Below are 19,540 nucleotides of genomic sequence, written 5' to 3'. Positions count from 1 at the left end.
CATAAAGGCATCTCTCCTAGCATTCTATCATGCAATCCTGAGCATATCCTTAGCCCCTAATCTAGCATGCATTTCTCATATCATAGCATAAAACATATAACTTGTATGGGTATTTTGGGAAGACTTACTTGAGCTCGGCCGATTGCATGCATCGCGCCCCTTGTCTTTTATTAAAATCCTAAGATTTAAATGTTTCTTTTTGTGAAAAACCTACCAAACCCTCGATTTGAGTCCAGGTACACCCGAGGGTATACCCGAATTCCTCAAACCAAGGCTCTGATACCAACTTGTAACATCCCCAAAAATACAGATAAATTTTTTTTTAATTTCATTCAATTCATAAGAAACTGATATCAAAATATTCGAAAAATTCATATTCTAACATGTTATCAGAGTACAAATCCCAAAATCACTAAGTGTGGAAAAACATAGAGTGATGCGGTGCGATCAGGCCGGGCCCTTCCCCTTCGAGCTAGAAGTACCTGAAACAGAAACTGAAAACTATAAGCACAAAGCTTAGTAAGTTCCCCCAAAATATCACATACTAAACAAACATACTGCCAAGCATATATGGGTGTCTGCCTACCCCTTCGGTCTATTTCAACCAGATACTACCAAGCATATTTGGGTGCTTGCCTACCCATTCGGTCTATCTCAATTGGATACTATCAAGCATATTTGGGTGCTTATAATCCCATTCGGTCTATTTCAACCGGATACCAGATCTATTTCACCCCTACTACTACCACATAATATCATAACAGAAATCACAGAGTTATCAAGCAAAGACAGACATAACTGATAATTATCACAAAGACAATCATCACACTATAACATAACTAGTGGGTCGGCCTTGGTGCCTTCGACCCATGGCTACTGCGAAGGAAGATTCACCTCAGACTGTAGGTACAAATCGCACTTAGCGGATGACTCGCGAACTCCTCTCCCTATCGCAAAAGCATAAAACCCTAATTAGAAATTAGGTCACATTCTAACCCGAAGGTCCAAAACCCTAATTCTTGACTTAAGGCAAAAGGGCTCCTTTACCTTTGCCTTATTGGGCCTCGTTTCCTCCAAGGCCCAAATCCATAATAACCCAAAAAGGCATCCAAGCCCACTATAGGGCTTCTAAGGCCCACTATGGCCCAAGAACCCTAAACATGGCCTTAGGCCCACAAATGACCTGCTACAATCAGGTGGGCCCAAGGCTTACTCAAGTCCAAAGCCCAACACCAAACGAGCCTAAAAATCTCCTAAGAACACTGACTGCGTACGCGCGGTGTACTTGGCTTGTATTGGTGTTGACCAGGAGTCGGGGCGCTAACCTAGTACGCGCAGCGTACACTGGAGTATGCATGGTGTACTGGTCTGCCAACCCAAACTCACTTTCATGTCTTAATCCTTTAAGACCTAACGTTCAAAACTTAGATCCAGACCCCTAAAAACGTCCTAAGCCATAAAGTTGCAAACTTTATGCTTTTTCATGCAATGATGGGGCTCAAAACATGAATCAAGTCCATAAGCACACTTAGATGGTTCCAAGCTCTTGCATGGTTGAGGCTTAACCATCAAGATCTGATTTTATGACTCAAAACACCTCCAAGAGCTCAAAAGGACAGCTCATATGGTCTGAAGTTTCTCAACTCCAAGAATCCAAACTATGGGATCAAAAGATACCATTTTCTACCCTAAATCTAGATCTAAGCATGCAATGATCAAGATTTAAACTTTATACCTTCAATGGGTCAGAAATGGTGCCAAACTTCTGGATCTACAAGCTCTTCCCACGTCCTTGCTTCTTCCCAAGCTTCCTTCTTCTTCAGAGACTCTATAGAACACTAAAAACTCTCAAGAAAGCTCACAAATGCACTCAAGGTGGCTTACGGGTTCGAGATTAGCACTACAAGGGAAATGAAGGCATAAAAGGTAAAGGGCTTGGGGGACTTAAGGTCCTTAAATAGGGTGCAAACCCTAAAAACTAGGGTTTGTCTCAGACTCACGTACGCCCCGCTTACGTGGTTAAGTCCCGCGACCAGATTATGGCTAGTACACTAAGCGTACCCAATGAGTGCGCCCTGCGTACTAACCAAGGGACCAATTTGAAAGAAATTTGCATTAGGGGCTAAAAATAAACTTACCAAAACCTTAATGTTACATCTTCATTGATGGCATACTTATGTACTCAGAACCATGGAATATCATAAGAAGCATTTAAAACTTATGTTGGAAACTTTAAAGAAAGAGAAACTTTACGTAAAATATTCCAAGTGTGAATTTTGGATACATGAAATTCAATTTTTAGGTCATGTGGTCACTAAGGAGCTAAAATGTGAAAAAAGCATGTAAGAATAAAGTGAAAAGAAGTAAAAAAAAAGTTGTGGAAACAAATTCTAAAAAACATATAAAACTGAATGAGCACAATTTCAAAAGTTAAGTGAGTAATTATAGCAAAAAAAAACTCAATAATCCTAGATACCCAAAAAATAAAAAAGTTCAATGATCATTTTGGCACAAATTAACAAGTTCAATGATCTTTATAACTCAAAACGAGTTAAGTGAGCAACTGAGCACAAAGCCAAAACTAAAAAGACCAAAAGTGACCTTAACCCTTAAAAGAATACATTTTCTTAATGTCAAGAAGATCAAAAATCCAAAGTATATGTCCTATAATGGAATGCACCCATTGGCTTCAAACAAGCAAGATCCTCCTTTTCTTGGGGGCACAAGCTAGTTGGCAAACCATTGTCGGTTTTCTCCTTTGTATCGTCGTCGAACTAAAAGATGAAGGAAAAGAGCTATGAAATACTTAAGGTTTCTTTGGGAGGTTCCTTGGTCTTCCATGCCTTATATAAGGCACAAACCTTAGGATTCTTTCTTAGCCTCCAATTTAATCAAATTATGGTAACATTACCATAATACATACTTGTAAACTTTATTGCATAAATTGTTACTTTAGTTATTTCATTGATTAACAATAAATAACAAAATAATCCTTCTAATTAATTATTCTTTCTTTTCTTGAACCAAGTGTGTAAGTCAAATAGGTTCATATAATTAACAAGTATGTCACTAACATGTTTTGTTAGTAGGTATATCTCCAAGGGCATGTTCGACAAAAGTAGATGGAAGTTGGAAGTCGTAGTTTTTATTTGCATAAAAATGTTCGCCACAAACAGTTGAAAGCTTTTGAGATATTTGAATTTACATAAAAAAATGGCATATGGATATAAACTAAAATTGAAATATAATGATGATAAATTAAGTTTTCTTAACTATAATTATTAAAAGTTTAAAATCGTCCAAATTTTAATACCAAGTGCGTTATTTAAGCTTCTCAATTTGTAAAAACTTTATTTATTCATATTAGTAAATGTTTACAAATAAAGTAAATAAGACTTTTCAATTTTATAAGAACTCGTTACAAACACTTTTTATATATTATAAGTGTTTCGGCGTTCTAAGAAAAAAATATTATTATATGATATTAATTTTGGTTTATAAATTTATATAATAAATATTTATGATTTTGTTAGACGAAACTTAATAAATTATAAAAATCCGTTGATATGGTTTTTTCAAATAAACATACCATAATTGTTAAAATATATTTATATTTAATCGTATAAAATAACTTGCAAAAATATGGATATGATTTATTAATTTTAAAGGATATTTAAGTCAATTTGTTAAAATGTTAAAGAGTTTTTTGTGAAATGCTAGTATAAGTAGTTTTTTGATTTTTGAAGCTTTTGTTTAACACAAAAGAAAGTTCATGTTGAGTGAAACTTTTTTTTTTCAAGTTCTTTCTTAAAAATACAAACTCCCAAAAGCTACATGTCGAACACACTCCAACAATGTCTCGCCAATTTATCTGACATTTCAAAACAACATTGACTAGTCCAAAATGTGGAAGTTCCATGCAATGTGATCGTTTTTCATAACTAAGAAATTTGAGGTCAATATTTTTAACAAACTCATTCCTAATAGTTACTCGATATCCATTTAATTTAAAAAAAGAATTCACAATCCAAAGCTTTTATAAGCGGTTAGTTTTTAGTTTTTAGTTTTTATATTTTATATATTTTTATATATTTTTAAAATTTATGAATATTTGGGTTGAACACTTCTATTTAAATAAAAGTTTCACCTTAAGGCTAGTTATTGCATCTAAAATTGTAGAATGTAATATCTTAATTTGATGAAAAGTATGCAGGCCATATAATGGGCTTGGAGTTGAGACCATACCACCTAACCAGCCGTCCATAAACCATGACAGTCAAACCATGGAACCATATTAATTGGGCGGTTGACAGTTGTCAATTTCAACCAAAAGACTTTGATCGTTGAATTTCACCTTTAACCACAATATAACCCGTATTTCTTACTAGGATCGTAATTTTAAGTTAGATTTTTGGATCATGAAATTATTTTTTTTTAGTTAAATTTTTTGATTTTGGTTGCATTTAGTTTGATTTTAGAGTTTAAGGTGAAGTTGATTGTAGAACACAAAGTTGTTTTTACTTTTCATAACATAAATAAGTTAATTTATTTGATTAATTATTTAAGTTATTTCCAACAGTCAGTCTACTTTAATTAGTGTGTTTTAGATATAAATTGTCTACAATGTTTTGTTTATATGTTGTTGGGGGAATATTAGGGTGATGGAAACCGGATTCCTAATGAAACGTGTAAGGTCATTTTCCGAACTGATATTTACATCCTATATATGGTTTATAGGAAATTTATTATAGGATAATCCAAAAAGACACTTGTGTATCTAGGCACAGAAACACAAGTCAAATCCCCTGAAAGTGTTAAGTTTCGTTTTGAAGAAGAAGGGCTGAGAAGGATTCTATACGGCTCAAAAAAGTTGTACATATATCTGACAGATTAGTTAGGAGAATCTCGAATTTAATGGCTTAATCAATGGTTTTCAAAGCTGACAAGATTTGTCAATCTTACCATAATCACCCACTATAATTTAATGGCTCTTCCCCTTGGACTCCACTAGGGGCGATGCTCGTAGGAATCTGCAAGAGGGGGCGCAGCCCCCTTGACCCCCGATATTCTATCGTACCGGCTTACAATTCGATTTTATACATGCATGCACTCCGCATTCACCGGACATATAATATAAAGTACAAATAATAAGTCTCTTAGCTCACATGTTAGTTCAAATTACCCAAAATGTCTGATAACACTAAAATCACCAACATATGTATTGTGAAATTCAACATACATATCTTTTACAAACAGGGCGGACGTATGATTTTACAGTAGGGGTTGCACGGGAAAGTCAGGGGTTGCACGATAGTAGAAAAAATAAAATTTTCGAAAATATTTCCACTGCGGTCGGAAAAGTCAGGGTTGCCGGTGCCACCATGGAACCCCCTAGGTCCGCCCCTCTTTACAAATGCATAAGTTTTAACCTCAACATGTCAATCTGTTGGATTGCTATTTTTATTACTTTATGCAACTTAAAAACAAAGGGACAAGCTAAAAGAAGATTCGGACAATATGGAGGCTTAGTATAAATTTTGGCATAAATACTCATAAAGGGCAATAATTGTTTGACATTATGGATGGGCAGCGGCCACATGATATGTTTAATGGACCAAAATTTTGTGAAAAGAATTGGTGGGAGAAAGATCTACCCATAATAATTCATTTTTTTTTCTTATAATGCATCAGTACTATTAGGATGTGTTTTGTAAAAAGGAAATGGAATTGCACACAGAAATAGAAATTGAGATAGAGAGAATTAAGTTAGAAAAAAAAAATTGATTCTATTATTTAGTACAATCAATAATTTAAAAATTTTCTTCTTGTTTGTTTGTGGTAAGCCGTGATTTTTTTTATTATGTTTATCATTTTCAAACAACATTCTTTGACAATAATTCCTTTATGATTTAATATTTTTTTTTCTATTTCTCTATATCAAATAGGCCCTTATGGTTTCTAGAAGAAAGACATCTCACATTTTATGTTTATATATTAGAAACATCTAAATTATTGTTTATCGTTATTTATACTTGTATCAAGTCAACTAAATCAATAATCAATTTTTTTTTCTATTTCTATCATTAAAAAAAGGGAGAGTTTCATATATGCCCCTCTTAAACTTCAAAATATCATATTTGCCCAGCTTAATTTCTCAATATCACCCCTTCATAAACCTTCAAAATATCATATTTACCCAAATCCTTTTTTATAATGTTTTTAATATTTTATAATCATTTTTTATACCTTAGATTTATTATAATAATTCAAAATTTTAACCATATTATCCTTACATCTTTGATAATGAAATTTGAACTTCTAAATTGTTGGTATGTCGCCCTCTTGACAAACAAAAAGATTCATCTTCAACCCTCTCTATAGAATGTATATTTTGATTGTTTAGTTTTTGTTGTTGTTGATTATTATCATGTTGTCGATGGAGGATATTTTAAATATTACCATTGATATTTTGATGTTTAAAAAGTACATATATGATATTTTGATATTTAAGAAGGGCATATATGATATTTTGATGTTTAAAAAGGACATATATGATATTTTAAAATTTTATGAAGGGTAAATATGATATTTATAAATTTTATGAAGGGTAAATATGATATTTAGAAATTAAGTTGGGTAAATATGATATTTTGATGTTTAAGAAGGGTATATATGAAATTCTCCTTAAAAAAAACTGTACTATTTTAGATGTGAACACTATACAGAATTTTGCACTAGACTCCATTGCAAGAACAAAATAAATAGCAATTTTATCTTAGGAAGATAGTTTTTCTTTATTTTAATTGTTCACAAGTCAAAGATGTGTGGGGTAAAACAATTAATATGTAGATGGGTCTCACATTCAATATTATGTTGAACAGTTGCCTGATATTTCTATATCTTTGCTAATAAATTTCCCATTTATCCTTGATATTTTCCTGGTGTATATCAAACTTCAGTTAATAGTATATCTCTATACACATACATATATACATGTGTCAGGCGAACATAGGAAGGTATTTATGAATGTATGCATATCATAAATAACTCATACTATAAAACAATATCTTGTAAATACATTTACAACTTCGATGCAATAATAATAATAATAATAATAATAATAATAATAATAATAATAACAATAACAAAGACTTTTTTTACGATGACATTAGAAATCTACTTTTTTATGTTTTGATTACAAACTAGAATGTGATCCGCGCTTTGCGTCGGTCCAATTTTTTTATGTTTATATATTTCGATGTTTCTTTGGTTTTTTTTCTCGGTTGTTGTTTCTATTTTGTATATGTATAATGTTTTGAGGAAAGTAGGGTCGTATAGTAGAATATCGAAGGTGGGGTACCAAAAGCACCAACTCCACAAACTAATGTAGCAAAAACTTGAGGTGTCACATTTGATAAATGTCATGGACCAAAAATGACAAACTCTTGAAACCTTTGTAGCTAACAGTAGAAAATACCGAAGTTGGGGTGTCAACTCCACAAACAAATGTGATAAAAAGCTAAAGAGTGACCAAAAGTGGCAAAGTCATGAAACTTTTGTGGCAAAACTTTGAACAATAGAAAATGTATTGTTTCTATTTTGCGTGTATAATGTTTTAAAGAAAATAGGGTCGTATAGTAAAATATCGAATGTGGGGGACCAAAAGCGCCAACTCCACAAACTAATTTAGCAAAAACTTGAGGTGTCACGTTTGGTAAATGTAATGGACAAAAAGTGGCAAACCCTTAAAACTTTTGTGGCTAACAGTAAAGAGTTTTTGATTAATCAACTAATTATAAACTCTAAATACTATAGAAATAAGCAAATAAAAAAGAGCAATAACAAACCTAAATTATAACATCTTCCAGATTTTACATATATGAAAAAGTCTGTTATTTTGAGTTTACAAGTGTGTAAACCCGTGCACGTATGACTCTACTCAAATTAAGTCAAAATCTTAAATTTATACAAATGTAATCAAGTTAAGCTCAAGACAACAAACGAGAGATCATTTTGTTTGCAGATTCTTGGCCATGATTATTGACACTTGGGATGATATTTTCTGGAGATATAAACTTTACAAACTCTTTAAGTTCTGTAAAACTGCTATGCTCACTATATGGCACCTCATACCTACACCACAAAAACAAAATGAAAGATGTTATAATTTATAATAAACAAATAAATGAAAGTACACATTATATATATCACCTTATAATGGTACCCTGTTGAGACCTCTTTCCTGGGGTTGATTTTTTTCCTTTAGTAAAAGACCAACCAGTTGGAGAGAAAGCAACAATAAGACTATATCGACCCTGAATAATCAAATACTATTATATTATTAATTTAAGTGACATTACTGAATTAGGTTAAAGATTTTGAAGCAATCACCTTATACATGTTAGATGCGTGTTTTAATCTTTTAAAGCTTGCAAGTGTCCACATAGGCACAACATGAATGTGGCTTTCCCTTTCATCTAAAGTTAGCCATTGCATGTCTTCCTTAGACATTCCTAAGCATTCTAAAATTCTCATTTTTGCTGCAGTGACATATATTTTTTTACGAAGGACACGAGCTACTTCCATGAACACCCTTTCTTTTCCTGTATTTTTTTTTTTAATTTCAAAGACAAAAAAAATTAAAGAGAAAGAAATGAAATTAGGATGCTATAAAAATTTACCGATAGTATAGCTGCCAATTAGAAACAATGTTCTTGGATTAAAAGCTTCAGCTTGTATGGCTTCAAGAACATATTGAATTACAGCATCTTGCTTTGGAAAATCATACTGCCAAAAATTGTTTATAAATTTTAAAAACTTTATGATTTCATGACATGTGAGAGACATTATGTTTGTGTATACCTGAGGATCACAATAAGTGGTATCTAAGATAAGTGTTTGGACATGTCTCTGTAAACTAACAATCTTTGTCATATCTTCACAAAAACGAAAATCTCCTGTGTGTAGAATAGCCTATTATGCATAAAAAGTTTTAAAAAAACACCATGAACAAATTTAGAAATTGATAATAAGTAAAAGATAATAAAAGTCAACATGATACAGAGTTACACACCTTACCATTTGGAAGTTCAAATAGAATTATTACAGAACCTGGACAATGATTAGCATCAAAGCATGTGACATCAACTCCAGAAATGCATATCTTTTCATTGAGAGGTAAAACTTCAATATTCTCCCATGGAATCCCAAGCTTTAAATTTACAAGTTTTGCTGTAATTAAACTGCAGTAAATCTTCCCGTGGCAGAAAGATTTTGTAAGACCTCCATAATCTGAAAAGACGTAAATGCCCTTTTTACCCTCATCATCAAAAATAGTGTTCACAATGTTTTTTATTGAAAAAAATGATATGTTAAAGTAGAATTTTAACACTTACGATCTGCATGGAAGTGTGTAAGGAACCAGTGAAAGCAATCCCTTCTCAGATATTTAAATGCATCCTAATAGAATACAAGGAAGTTAGTAATCTAAAGATTGCATCATTTACCTTAATCTATGAGAGTATTAATGTGATAGAAAAACATTTTGGTTATAAAGAAAAGTCACATTTTGATAAATAACAATAAGAGAGCATAAGCATACCACACGGAAGGGTGTTGGTGTTCCTGTTATTGAACACCATGGGGGTATATCTCGGGTCTTTCTATTTAAGACATTCTTTTTCACAATATTACGTTTATTGCCATCATTTGAATTGGGTTTCACCACTTGTGTTTTCACTTTGGGAGTGAAACCAGGAAAAAAATCTGTAATCTTCTTATTTGTGGCTATTTTAGTGGTCTCTGTGTGTGTATTCACCACTTTTTGAGGTGTATTCACTGCTGTTTCAGAACCTTCTGTTCTTAGTTCATTAAGAGCATGAACAATCTTCTTCCTGGGACCAAGAGCAGTAATACCTATATTGTATAGATCCTGCAACAAACAATATAGACTGAAGCTTAATGATGGAACTGGATGAGGGCAAAATGGTAAAATGTTAGGAAGCATACTTCATCTGTCAGCCATCTCAGACTTTCCAAATCAATTTCTTCACGGATGAAAACTTCTTCATACCGAGATAGGCCAAGATTGTGCAGCCATTCAGAAACAGGAGAGATTTGACGGATTTGCCCTTCAGCTTCAAGAGAAGGATCATCAAGAACTTGTCCAGAAGCTCTACAAGGGGAATCATCAAGAACTTGTCCAGGACATTCGGTTACATTGTCAGTATTAGGAGCATCTACCTACAAAGTAGTATGCAAAACAGTTCACAGATGAATCACACACTTGATACAATTAATCAGAAACAATGGATGAGGAAGAAGGTCTTACATGGTTATGAACCTGCTCTTTATCAAGGCACTCATTGGTATGAACATGTCTCAGCTCCTCACTCATGTCAGAAATGTCAATTCCACACAGGGGGCAGCTAATAAAACCAACAACATCCATGTTATTGTTATCACCATTGTCCATAGGCATATCCTCATCTTCAGATGCACAACATAAATCAAGCAATACATCAAGCTGTGTAGTTCCAGCCTCCTGATTGTCATCAAATCTTTCCTCTTCGTCTTCGTCTACCTTCTCATTAGCATTTTCACAAACACTTAATCCACAATCACCCCTAGACCTCGACAATAACCTAGACTCGATTGAATTCGATAAGTAACTAAACCCCTCTTTTGGTTTTGTTTCTTTCTCATCATTCGTAAATGAAACACCATTGTCTAATACATTGCTGCAGAATACAGTCGACTCCATAGATTCTAGAGACACAATTGAATCCAAACCTAAATCAGGTGGAAGTTCGAGATTTTCCTTACCGGGATAAGCATGAATCTTTTTAGGCTTCTTGGGTTGTCGATTGCTGGCGGCATTGGAGGATTTGACTAGCTGTGATGAGCTAGGTTTTCTTTGGGTGAGTGGGAACGATTGAGTTGGGGTCTGAAAATCGTCGTCATCGTCGTTGATATGAGAAAAACTAAAAGTGGATTGTGAATATAGGGGGGTTTTCACCTTCTTCGATTTTGACATGAGCGTAGTTTGAAAAAGAAGAGCTTGAACGATTCGAAAAGACGGCTTCTTGATCCTGTGGTGTTTCAGGTGAGGAAAGACGATTTGGGGTTTTCAAATTTATGACAACTAGTCAAATGGAGGGAAGTGTCCGGATAAGGTAATCGATTTTTAATTTTTTATTGTTTAAAGACAAAGGCTGCTGTGGTAAAAAAATTCGTGATACCACTAGATTTCTTCCTCAACAATCAATTATTTGCCTATGAATTTATGTATTGAGGTATCGTGTCATCCATAAAGAGAATAGGAAAAAGAGGGTAAAGAAGATAGAGAGCAGCGAGAGGAAGAGTCTCAATACGGACAATGGAAACATACCGTCGGTAACAAGGAGGAAGCGACGCAGTGTTCACCGCCTGTAAGGGGTGCACGTCTGATTACCGCCGGTAAAAATGTTACGGCATCCCACAGCCTAAACTGAAAAACTATTTATTTTATTGGGTTATTGTCACTGTAACCAACAAGATTATGTATAATGGTTTAAATGGTCCCTCGTGACTATTTTTTGCATTTTAAGGGCATAAACTTGTAATTTCTGGTTTTAAAAGGACACTTTTGGAAAAATGAAGGGGTCACCCGGTACCCTCATCCTACGTAGCAATTTTCTATTTCCACCTAATATCCAAATAGTTTAATTTAGTCCACGTCATTGCCACGTGTATATAGGAGTTAATGAGAGATATTATACGTTTAAACCCCTCAACTGTCTCTTTCGAACACTTTCTTCTTAAATTCCTCATCGAAATTTGTTGTTCAATTGTTCTTCGGTCCTATCCTTTTCTTCAAGTGTTCGTCACTCAAATCGGTGAACTTTGTCGTTGCTATGGCCGTTTTCATGAAGATTGATCTACATTTTGCTGGGATTTTTACCACGTACCCCTCTATTACTTACTCAGATGGAGTAGAGCAAAGGTTTGATGTTGATTTTGCTGGAATGGACAAGAAGGAATTTGTCGAGTTCCTTGAAAGATTCTCATTTGAGATATGTGTGAATGTGTAATTTTGCATGCCCGATATTGATTTTCCTGATGGATTAAGGTTAATCGCGACCGACATGGATTACATGGAACTAATCGAAGTAGGATATGGTTCTGATTGTGTAGTTGATGTATATATGGACCATCTTGGTGTTAATGTACATCAATGGATTCTTGAAGAGCAAGCAGAAGTTTACAGTTCTTTAGACCAATTATCTGGTGCAAATGAAGATCATGAAGAAATGCACAGTCGTATGGATATGGATGATAGAATCGACATGCAAGATTTACATGGTGGTAGGGATGATATCCTAGGTGCAAGGGAGGATTTGCAAGGTGAGCAAGATGATGGCATTCACATGGAAATGGACACTAAACCTGATGAGTGCATTCCTATGAACAAGACAAATGATGATGAGTTTCTGAGTAAGTTGTACCCAAAGGAGCAAGTTACCCCCTACAGTCCACCTCGTGAAGATACATATGATCCACCACAAGAAGATGAGGTAATATCTACTGACCAGGCTATTTACAATGAGAATGTTCATTGGAAAAAGCAGAAACTTGTATTAGGTATGAGATTTGTGAGTCCTAAACAACTGAAACATATGATGTTTAACTATGCTATAGCAAATGGTTATCAATTATGTTACAAAAAAATGATAGTAGGAGACTATTAGTGAAATGTTGTTCTGGGCAGTGCATGTTTAGGATGTGGGCTTATTGGATGAGTGAGGAAAAGTCTTTCTAGATTAAGAGTCTCATAAATGAGCATAATTGTCCAAGAAACTTCAAGTTAGGTTCAATTGTTAATTATTCATGGATGGGTACCCATTACAGAACACAATTCTTACAAAAACAAAAGGTTAGTGTCAGTGTAACATCCCGTTAGATTAATTAAATAATAAATCAGGAACCCCGGGAAGTAATTATTATTATTATTTTATATTATTAGAGCTCAAAATTTAATAATAATTTGGTTTCGGGAAGCCAAATGACAAGAATTGAATCTCCCGGGGGTCAAAGTGTAATTTTAGGACTTAATTTATAAAGATCTTCATAAGTCAAGGGGTGTTTGGTATTATATGGACTTTATTTGAGAATAATTTGTAAAGGAGGGGTTGAATGGTAACTGTGGGACTAAATATGAAAGGAATTATGTGAGCAAGGGTAGGAAGTGTAAATTATGGACCTTCTGTGAAAAGAATCCTATGGGGAGGGACCATTTATGACATTATGGAATGAAGTTTGAGTGGGTGTCGGGTATTTATGCAATGCGAACCCTAACCCTAGTGACCATGTTACAGCCGCCTCCCACCCTTATACCTCCCTTCCGGCGCCGCTACCTTCCTCCATCGAGTCGCACACCACCACGGTTGGAGCCCCCAAACCACCGAAGCAACCACCTCTCGCTCACCCTAACGCAGGGGAAATGAAGTTGCAATTGATGCTGCCACCATTCATGGTTCGACTGCCTTCCAGACTTCGCCGCCACCCTTTCCCATTGATACCAACGGAGCTTGCTACTGCTTCTCTACTGCCACGTGAGTCGGCAGGGAATACCGGAGGGCGAGGGGTTGCTTATAACGTTGACATGTCGACCGTGGAAGCCCTCGTCCGCCAGCCATTATTCCGTCATCGTAGCAAGACCACCACTGCCGGGAACATAGCGACTTCAGAGGCCCACCGAAGGTTGGAGACGGAGCAAAGAGTGAAGGAGTGGGCTGTGAACCACCGGGGTTGCTGCTGTCGTGCGCCGAACTCGTGAAGATGCGGTTGCTGGTGATGCAGCCATTTTCAGCCGTTGTTGTACCGCCGTCAACCACCGTTAGCTGCCTTCTTGTGTCGTTACCACCGCCGTACGCCACCAGGTGGGTGGTTGGGCTTATTTAGCAAACAAAAGACTTGTGTATGTGTGTGTTCATTTTAGTGAGGCGGGATGGGGTGTTTATTTGGCCGGAAAAGCCACCACCACCACCGTGAGGTGGTGGCTGGCACCATGAACCACCATCGGCCACCACAAGGGTGACTGTGTGTGTGTGTTTACTTAGTGTGTGTGTGTGTGTTTGAGATTGCATTGTAAAGTTGTAATAGTGTAGGAATAATGAAAAAGAAAAGTCTAAACCACCACCGTGAGGTTGTGGGTGCCGCCACCGGCCGCCGTGTCGGGTGGCGGTGTGCCTCGTTTGCATTTTTGGACTCGTTTGGGGATGTTTGGACAAAGTGGGCCCAAAGAAACCCTAGTAGGCCCAAAGAGACCCTAATGGGCCCAATAAGGCCCAAAGTGACCTAAAGGCCCAATCAATGGACTAATGGGCTAGTATTGGGTTGGTAAACCCTAATTAGGGTTTGGAAAACCCTAAGAGCATAAAACCCTAATTGTGGGAATTGTTTGGGACGCACACGAGAATTAATTATTAAACTTAAAATAATAATTAATAATCATTGGCAAACTAGCTTAAGGCAATAATGGACTTAATGGATTAAGTCCTTAATGGGTTAAGTAAGAAACACTTAACCCTAATCATCATTTCATGTGAAAGCCCTAATCTCACTCGGGCCTTGAATTGGGCCTTCCTATTGGGCTTTGATGATTGGACTATTGGTGGGCTATCCAAGATCAAGTTAATGGACCAAAGTAATTATATGGGCTTTAGGATAAGGCCCATGTGAGGACTTGGGCCCAATTTGGAAAATTAGGCCATAGATGGGCCATAATTAGGCCTTTATGATTATATGATATTGGGCCATGGTGATTGGATTGGAATAATTGGATGGGCCTTAAGGAAAGACCATGTAGAGGTCTGGGCCCAATTTGGAAAGTTGGGCCATATGTTGGGCTTTGGCCCATTACTGACTTTTGGGTTCTTGTAGTGTGAGTTGGACCTTGGGCTTGGAACCCAATTATTAATTGGGTATTGTTTGATGTTGACAGTTTGGGGAATCTGTCAACCAGCAGCTGTAGTTATATCTGCGGGACTTCTGCGGTGTCAGGTGAGTTACCTCACTATACTAAGGGGTCTAAGGCACCAAGGCCGGCCCATTGAATATGTTATCCTAGCAGTGTTAGTATGTTGAGTATGAAGTTAATGTTGCATGCTAGTGGTTATGCCAGTTAGGTAGATCTGTAGGACTACCTGTGTTGTTATATGATTATATGCATGCTCAGTGGTTATGCCAGTTAGGTAGATCTGTAGGACTACCTGTGTTGTTATATGATTATCTGCATGCTCAGTGGTTATGCCAGTTAGGTAGATCTGTAGGACTACCTGTGTTGTTATATGATTATCTGCATGCTCAGTGGTTATTCCAGTTAGGTAGATCTATAGGACTACCTGTGTTGTTATATGATCATCTGCATGCTCAGTGGTTATGCCAGTTAGGTAGATCTGTAGGACTACATGTGTTGTTATATGATTATCTGCATGCTCAGTGGTTGTGTTATATGTTGATATGTTATGTGGGATGGGTTGAGGTTGTACTGCTCTGTGCGGTAGCCAACAAACCCTAGGAGCAATCCAGTTACGGGCTAAGGGAGACTCGTACTGTGGGCTCGGTGGCAATCCAGATGTGAGTTGTGGCCCGGTAGGCAATCCAGTCTCACACCGTGGGCCCAGGGGTAATACAGTTTGTAAAGTTGTGGACCCGTTACATGATGTTCAGTTTGTTATATTACGATGTTGTTGACATGGTTATGTGGACTGTATGTGTATCGGTATTTTGGGGGAACTCACTAAGCTTTCGGGCTTACAGTTTCAGTTTATTGTTTCAGGTACATCAGGGAATTGTGGCAAGGAAAAGGCGTGATCGTACAACTCCTCACTTTTTATGACTATGTTTCTGGGATACTCTGATATAGAATTGTTTTGAAAACAAGTTGGTAGTAACTGTTGGTTCCTAAATATTTTAAAATTTTAAAATTTGGCCTGATTTTTTAGGGGTGTTACAAGTTGGTATCAGAGCCTTGATTTGAGTGAATTGGAGGAACATTCGTGTGAATCCAGTCTCAAATCAAGGAAAGATTTTCAAAATGGTATTTAAATGGTTTTCAAAATAAATAAAGGAGGATGCAGGGTGTACGATCAGCCGGAGCCAGTATGTAGACCCCAAAATACCATACAGTATTTGATTGTGTGATATATTAGAACAACATGCTAGTGCTAGGTTAGGGATCTTCAGGAATTGCATGATAGAATTGCCTGATTACATGATGCCTACTAGCTTGAGGTTACTTTATATGAGATTGACATCATTACTGTAGTTGCTTAGTGTATGCATCACGGTTATACATAATTAAGATCTTATAGCCTGAGAATGTTTGATTTAGCCTTATGTTCTGTTCTTGTTTGATTGGGAGCTTAGGGTAGGATTGGATATTCGAAAGTCTATAGGGTCCAGCGTTATGTATGGCTATCATACACTAGTGATGCAGGGTTGGTGGAAGTTTCATGGGTGAGTTGTGTGAGGCCGAGAGGCCAGTTATGAGATATTTAGCCTTCCTTTAGGAGTGAGGATCGAGCGTTGCCAGATTATGTATACAGTTAGGGTGTTGTTGTGATACTTGAGGCAAATATGGGTAGGTGTGGAAGGTAGTATGGGCCCGTACTACTGAAAGCACAAGACCTATACGCGTAGCAAGGAAGTCACAACCCCTAGGGTTCGGTTGGGAGTTGGTTCCCTGTTAGCATATGGGTTATTCGAGATCTTTCTGGTGTATTGCCAGAATGGTGATTACAAGGCGTTTTGAGACCGCATCCAGGTCAGGATCGAGAGCTGGCAGTCAGGATAGGTCAATATTGTCAGAGGATCGTGTTAGTGAGATCATCCGGGAGGAGGTGATCAAGATTGTCCAGGGACAATTGCCGGAGATGTTTGGGTCTATCAAGACCGTCATGGTTGAGTATTTCGACGAGCGCTATGCAGCCATTGTAGGGACGGTTGTCGCAACGGCTACAACAGCTGTAACTGCGGCAGGAAGAAGGAGCTGGTTGAGCTTCCAGTACCGGGACTTGTCACTGGGACATATTCTAATGAGCAGTAGGCTGCAGTTACTTGGGATCAGGGAGATGTTATGTACTTGTTACATTCTGCGGGTTAAGCGGGAGAGTCTAGCACATGCGTTTCTAGATTTGAGGCTTCGGGGGTTTTGCTCAAGGTCAGAATGTGAGTCGCGGGGACTCAGGAATGGAGTAATTGTTGTATTAATGTCTAAGTCCATAACTATAATTGGTAAGACTTGACCCGACCCTACATGGTCCATTTGGGTTGCATGGCATCAGGACAATTAGATAGACAAGATGAGGAAAAAAGGATACTAGTGATTTATATTAATATATTATAAGTTCTAATATATTAATATATAATCATATTATTTAATTAGTATTGATCAAGAATTAATTTATAATTAATTACGTGATCAAAAGGAACTAATTAAATATGGACTCTAAGATATATGTGTGTGATGGGCCAAGTTCATTTAGGTTGGGCTAAGCTTTCATGGATAGTTCATGGAGTGTTTAACCCATGGATCATATGAAATGAAAGGTCATGGGTATTAGGGTTTAACCCTAATCTCCACACTATATAAAGATGTCCTTGGTTGGTGAAATGGGACTAGTGTGTGTACACAAAAGGGCAAGGCCGATTTCACTAGAGAGAACCAAAGTATCCTTATTCTCAAGGTTATTCCAAGTGTTCATGGTGTTGTGTGAACCATTTGAGGTGTCACACTTGGGGCACTAGGCACTCAAGCTTCATGAAGACAAGTTACATCAAAAAAAGGTATGTATTCTATCTATTTTATTACCCCAAGTATATGATATTTGTATGCTAGTATAGGGTAATATCTTGGAAACTTCATATTTGCATGTATAATAGAGAAAACATAGATCCAAGGTATTTAGGGTTGTATGTGCACCATAGGATGTTGTAGTATACTAAAACCCAACAATGGTATCAGAGCCATGGGTTGTTTTCTATTATATTTGATGCAAATGTATTTTTTTTCAAAGTTGAAAAAAAAAGGAAAAAAAACATGAAGTTTGTCAAATTTTAAGATAATTACTTGATTTTATGAAAAACTAATTATTTGTAAAATTTGAGTCACTTTACTACAAGAGTTGAATTAGGTCAATTTATTAAAAGATAGAATGATGTGATTATTTTATTTGTTTTAAAAGTTTGATCTAAATGCTTTTATGGAGTTACAAATTTTGTCATAAAATTTTGGAGCTCAAAAGTTTTTTTTAAAAGTTATGATCTTAAGAGTATTGAAACCTCCATAAGTTATGGATATGAAAAGGTTTTTAAAAAAAAATTGATTCAAAGTTTTTATGGAGTTACAAAATTTGGTGTTAATGTTTTAAAGAATTCCATAACTTATTCTTAAGTTATGGAACATGAAAAGTTTCATCATAAAACAAACATTTAACTCCATAAGTTATGGATTACCAAAAGTTCTATGTTTCCTTGATTTATGAGTTAGTTTAGATTAATGGAAAAAAAAAATTTGTGTTTTAGTTGTTTTTAATCCTAATTAATCTAAAAGTTGTTCATAAAATGTGTTTTTTTGTAACTTGTCCTCAAGTTATATGAAAAGTCACATTTATGAATCTTAAAAACTCATAAATATGCCTTAGGTTACAAAAAAAATGAAGTGTCTTTTTTTATAAATAGTTTTTATGGCTCCATAACTTGTCCTCAAGTTATGGATGTCCAAGAGTCTCTTCATTAAAGGTTTTAAAGCTTTACTTAAAACTCATAAGTTATGAAAATCCAAGAGTTTTGAATAGTTTCAAAACTTGCCCTCAAGTTTTGGAATTTGAAAAGTTATCTCTAATGAATACTTTAATTCCAAGTTAAGCCCTTAGAATTTTAAAAGTTAAAATTCAACCCTTATACTTTATACTATTATAAGTTAATAATATATATATATATATATATATATATATATATATATATATGTATAAGAGCAAGTCAGTCTTACCATTAGTAGGCCTCATTCACGAAGCCGGTCTATAAGGGGGGTATAAGGTTGTTGCCTATAAAATGCTAGCTTAATGGGTGTCCACTCTCACCCACCGCTTCCTTGACTGGTGGAGGGTCATTAGCCGAACAGGTAGGACAAGGACTATAATTCTCCCTTCATTAAAAGTATTAATGATACATACTAAGTAACTAAACCTTTTATTAATTCCCAATCTTAGTTACTTAGGAAAATGTGAATAAGGTGCTAATCCATGAAATTACTCTTTGCACTTTGTTTAAACCGTTAGTGGAGCGTGTGTGGTTAACCGGCACACTAACCTGGATTTAACAAAGTAGGCAAAGGGTAACTTAATATTTATCATAATATCGGTGGAGCTCGTGTGGTTAACCGGCACATCGATTGAGGGGTAAATATTAAGGGTACCAAGTATATTTGCATGGTTACTTCACACCTTGTTTTGTGATCCTCGACATCCCAGTCACAAAACCTGAAGGGCACACTCGA

General features: G+C 35.9%; 1 protein-coding gene across 1 annotated transcript; it reads right to left on the bottom strand.

The window, feature by feature from the left end:
- Positions 1 to 7,826: 7,826 nt before the first annotated feature.
- LOC145111100 (sterile alpha motif (SAM) domain-containing protein) lies at positions 7,827 to 11,211 on the bottom strand. The gene is made up of 10 exons (XM_079047398.1): positions 10,331 to 11,211; positions 10,009 to 10,242; positions 9,602 to 9,931; positions 9,396 to 9,459; positions 9,074 to 9,291; positions 8,863 to 8,973; positions 8,682 to 8,787; positions 8,392 to 8,603; positions 8,212 to 8,315; positions 7,827 to 8,133 (listed from the first exon to the last, which is right to left on the bottom strand). The coding sequence occupies exons 1-10, from the start codon at positions 11,033 to 11,035 to the stop codon at positions 7,989 to 7,991; spliced, it is 2,229 nt and encodes a 742-aa protein (XP_078903524.1). The 5' UTR covers positions 11,036 to 11,211; the 3' UTR covers positions 7,827 to 7,988.
- Between the last annotated feature and the right edge of the window lie 8,329 nt (positions 11,212 to 19,540).

This window comes from Lactuca virosa, chromosome 5 (assembly GCF_052849685.1).
Source record: "Lactuca virosa cultivar CGN04683 chromosome 5, Lactuca_virosa_CGN04683_v6, whole genome shotgun sequence".
NCBI classification, from domain to species: domain Eukaryota; kingdom Viridiplantae; phylum Streptophyta; class Magnoliopsida; order Asterales; family Asteraceae; genus Lactuca; species Lactuca virosa.
Note: the sequence above shows the minus strand (reverse complement) of the source record. Positions and strands in the feature narration are given on the sequence as shown.

Coding starts and splice junctions, on each gene's coding strand:
- LOC145111100 (XM_079047398.1), bottom strand. CDS start 11,035: ATGTCAAAATCGAAGAAGGTGAAAACCCCCCTATATTCACAATCCACT. Junction 10,243..10,330: donor AAGAGCAGGTTCATAACCAT/GTAAGACCTTCT, acceptor ACTACTTTGTAG/GTAGATGCTCCTAATACTGA. Junction 9,932..10,008: donor TGAGATGGCTGACAGATGAA/GTATGCTTCCTA, acceptor TGTTTGTTGCAG/GATCTATACAATATAGGTAT.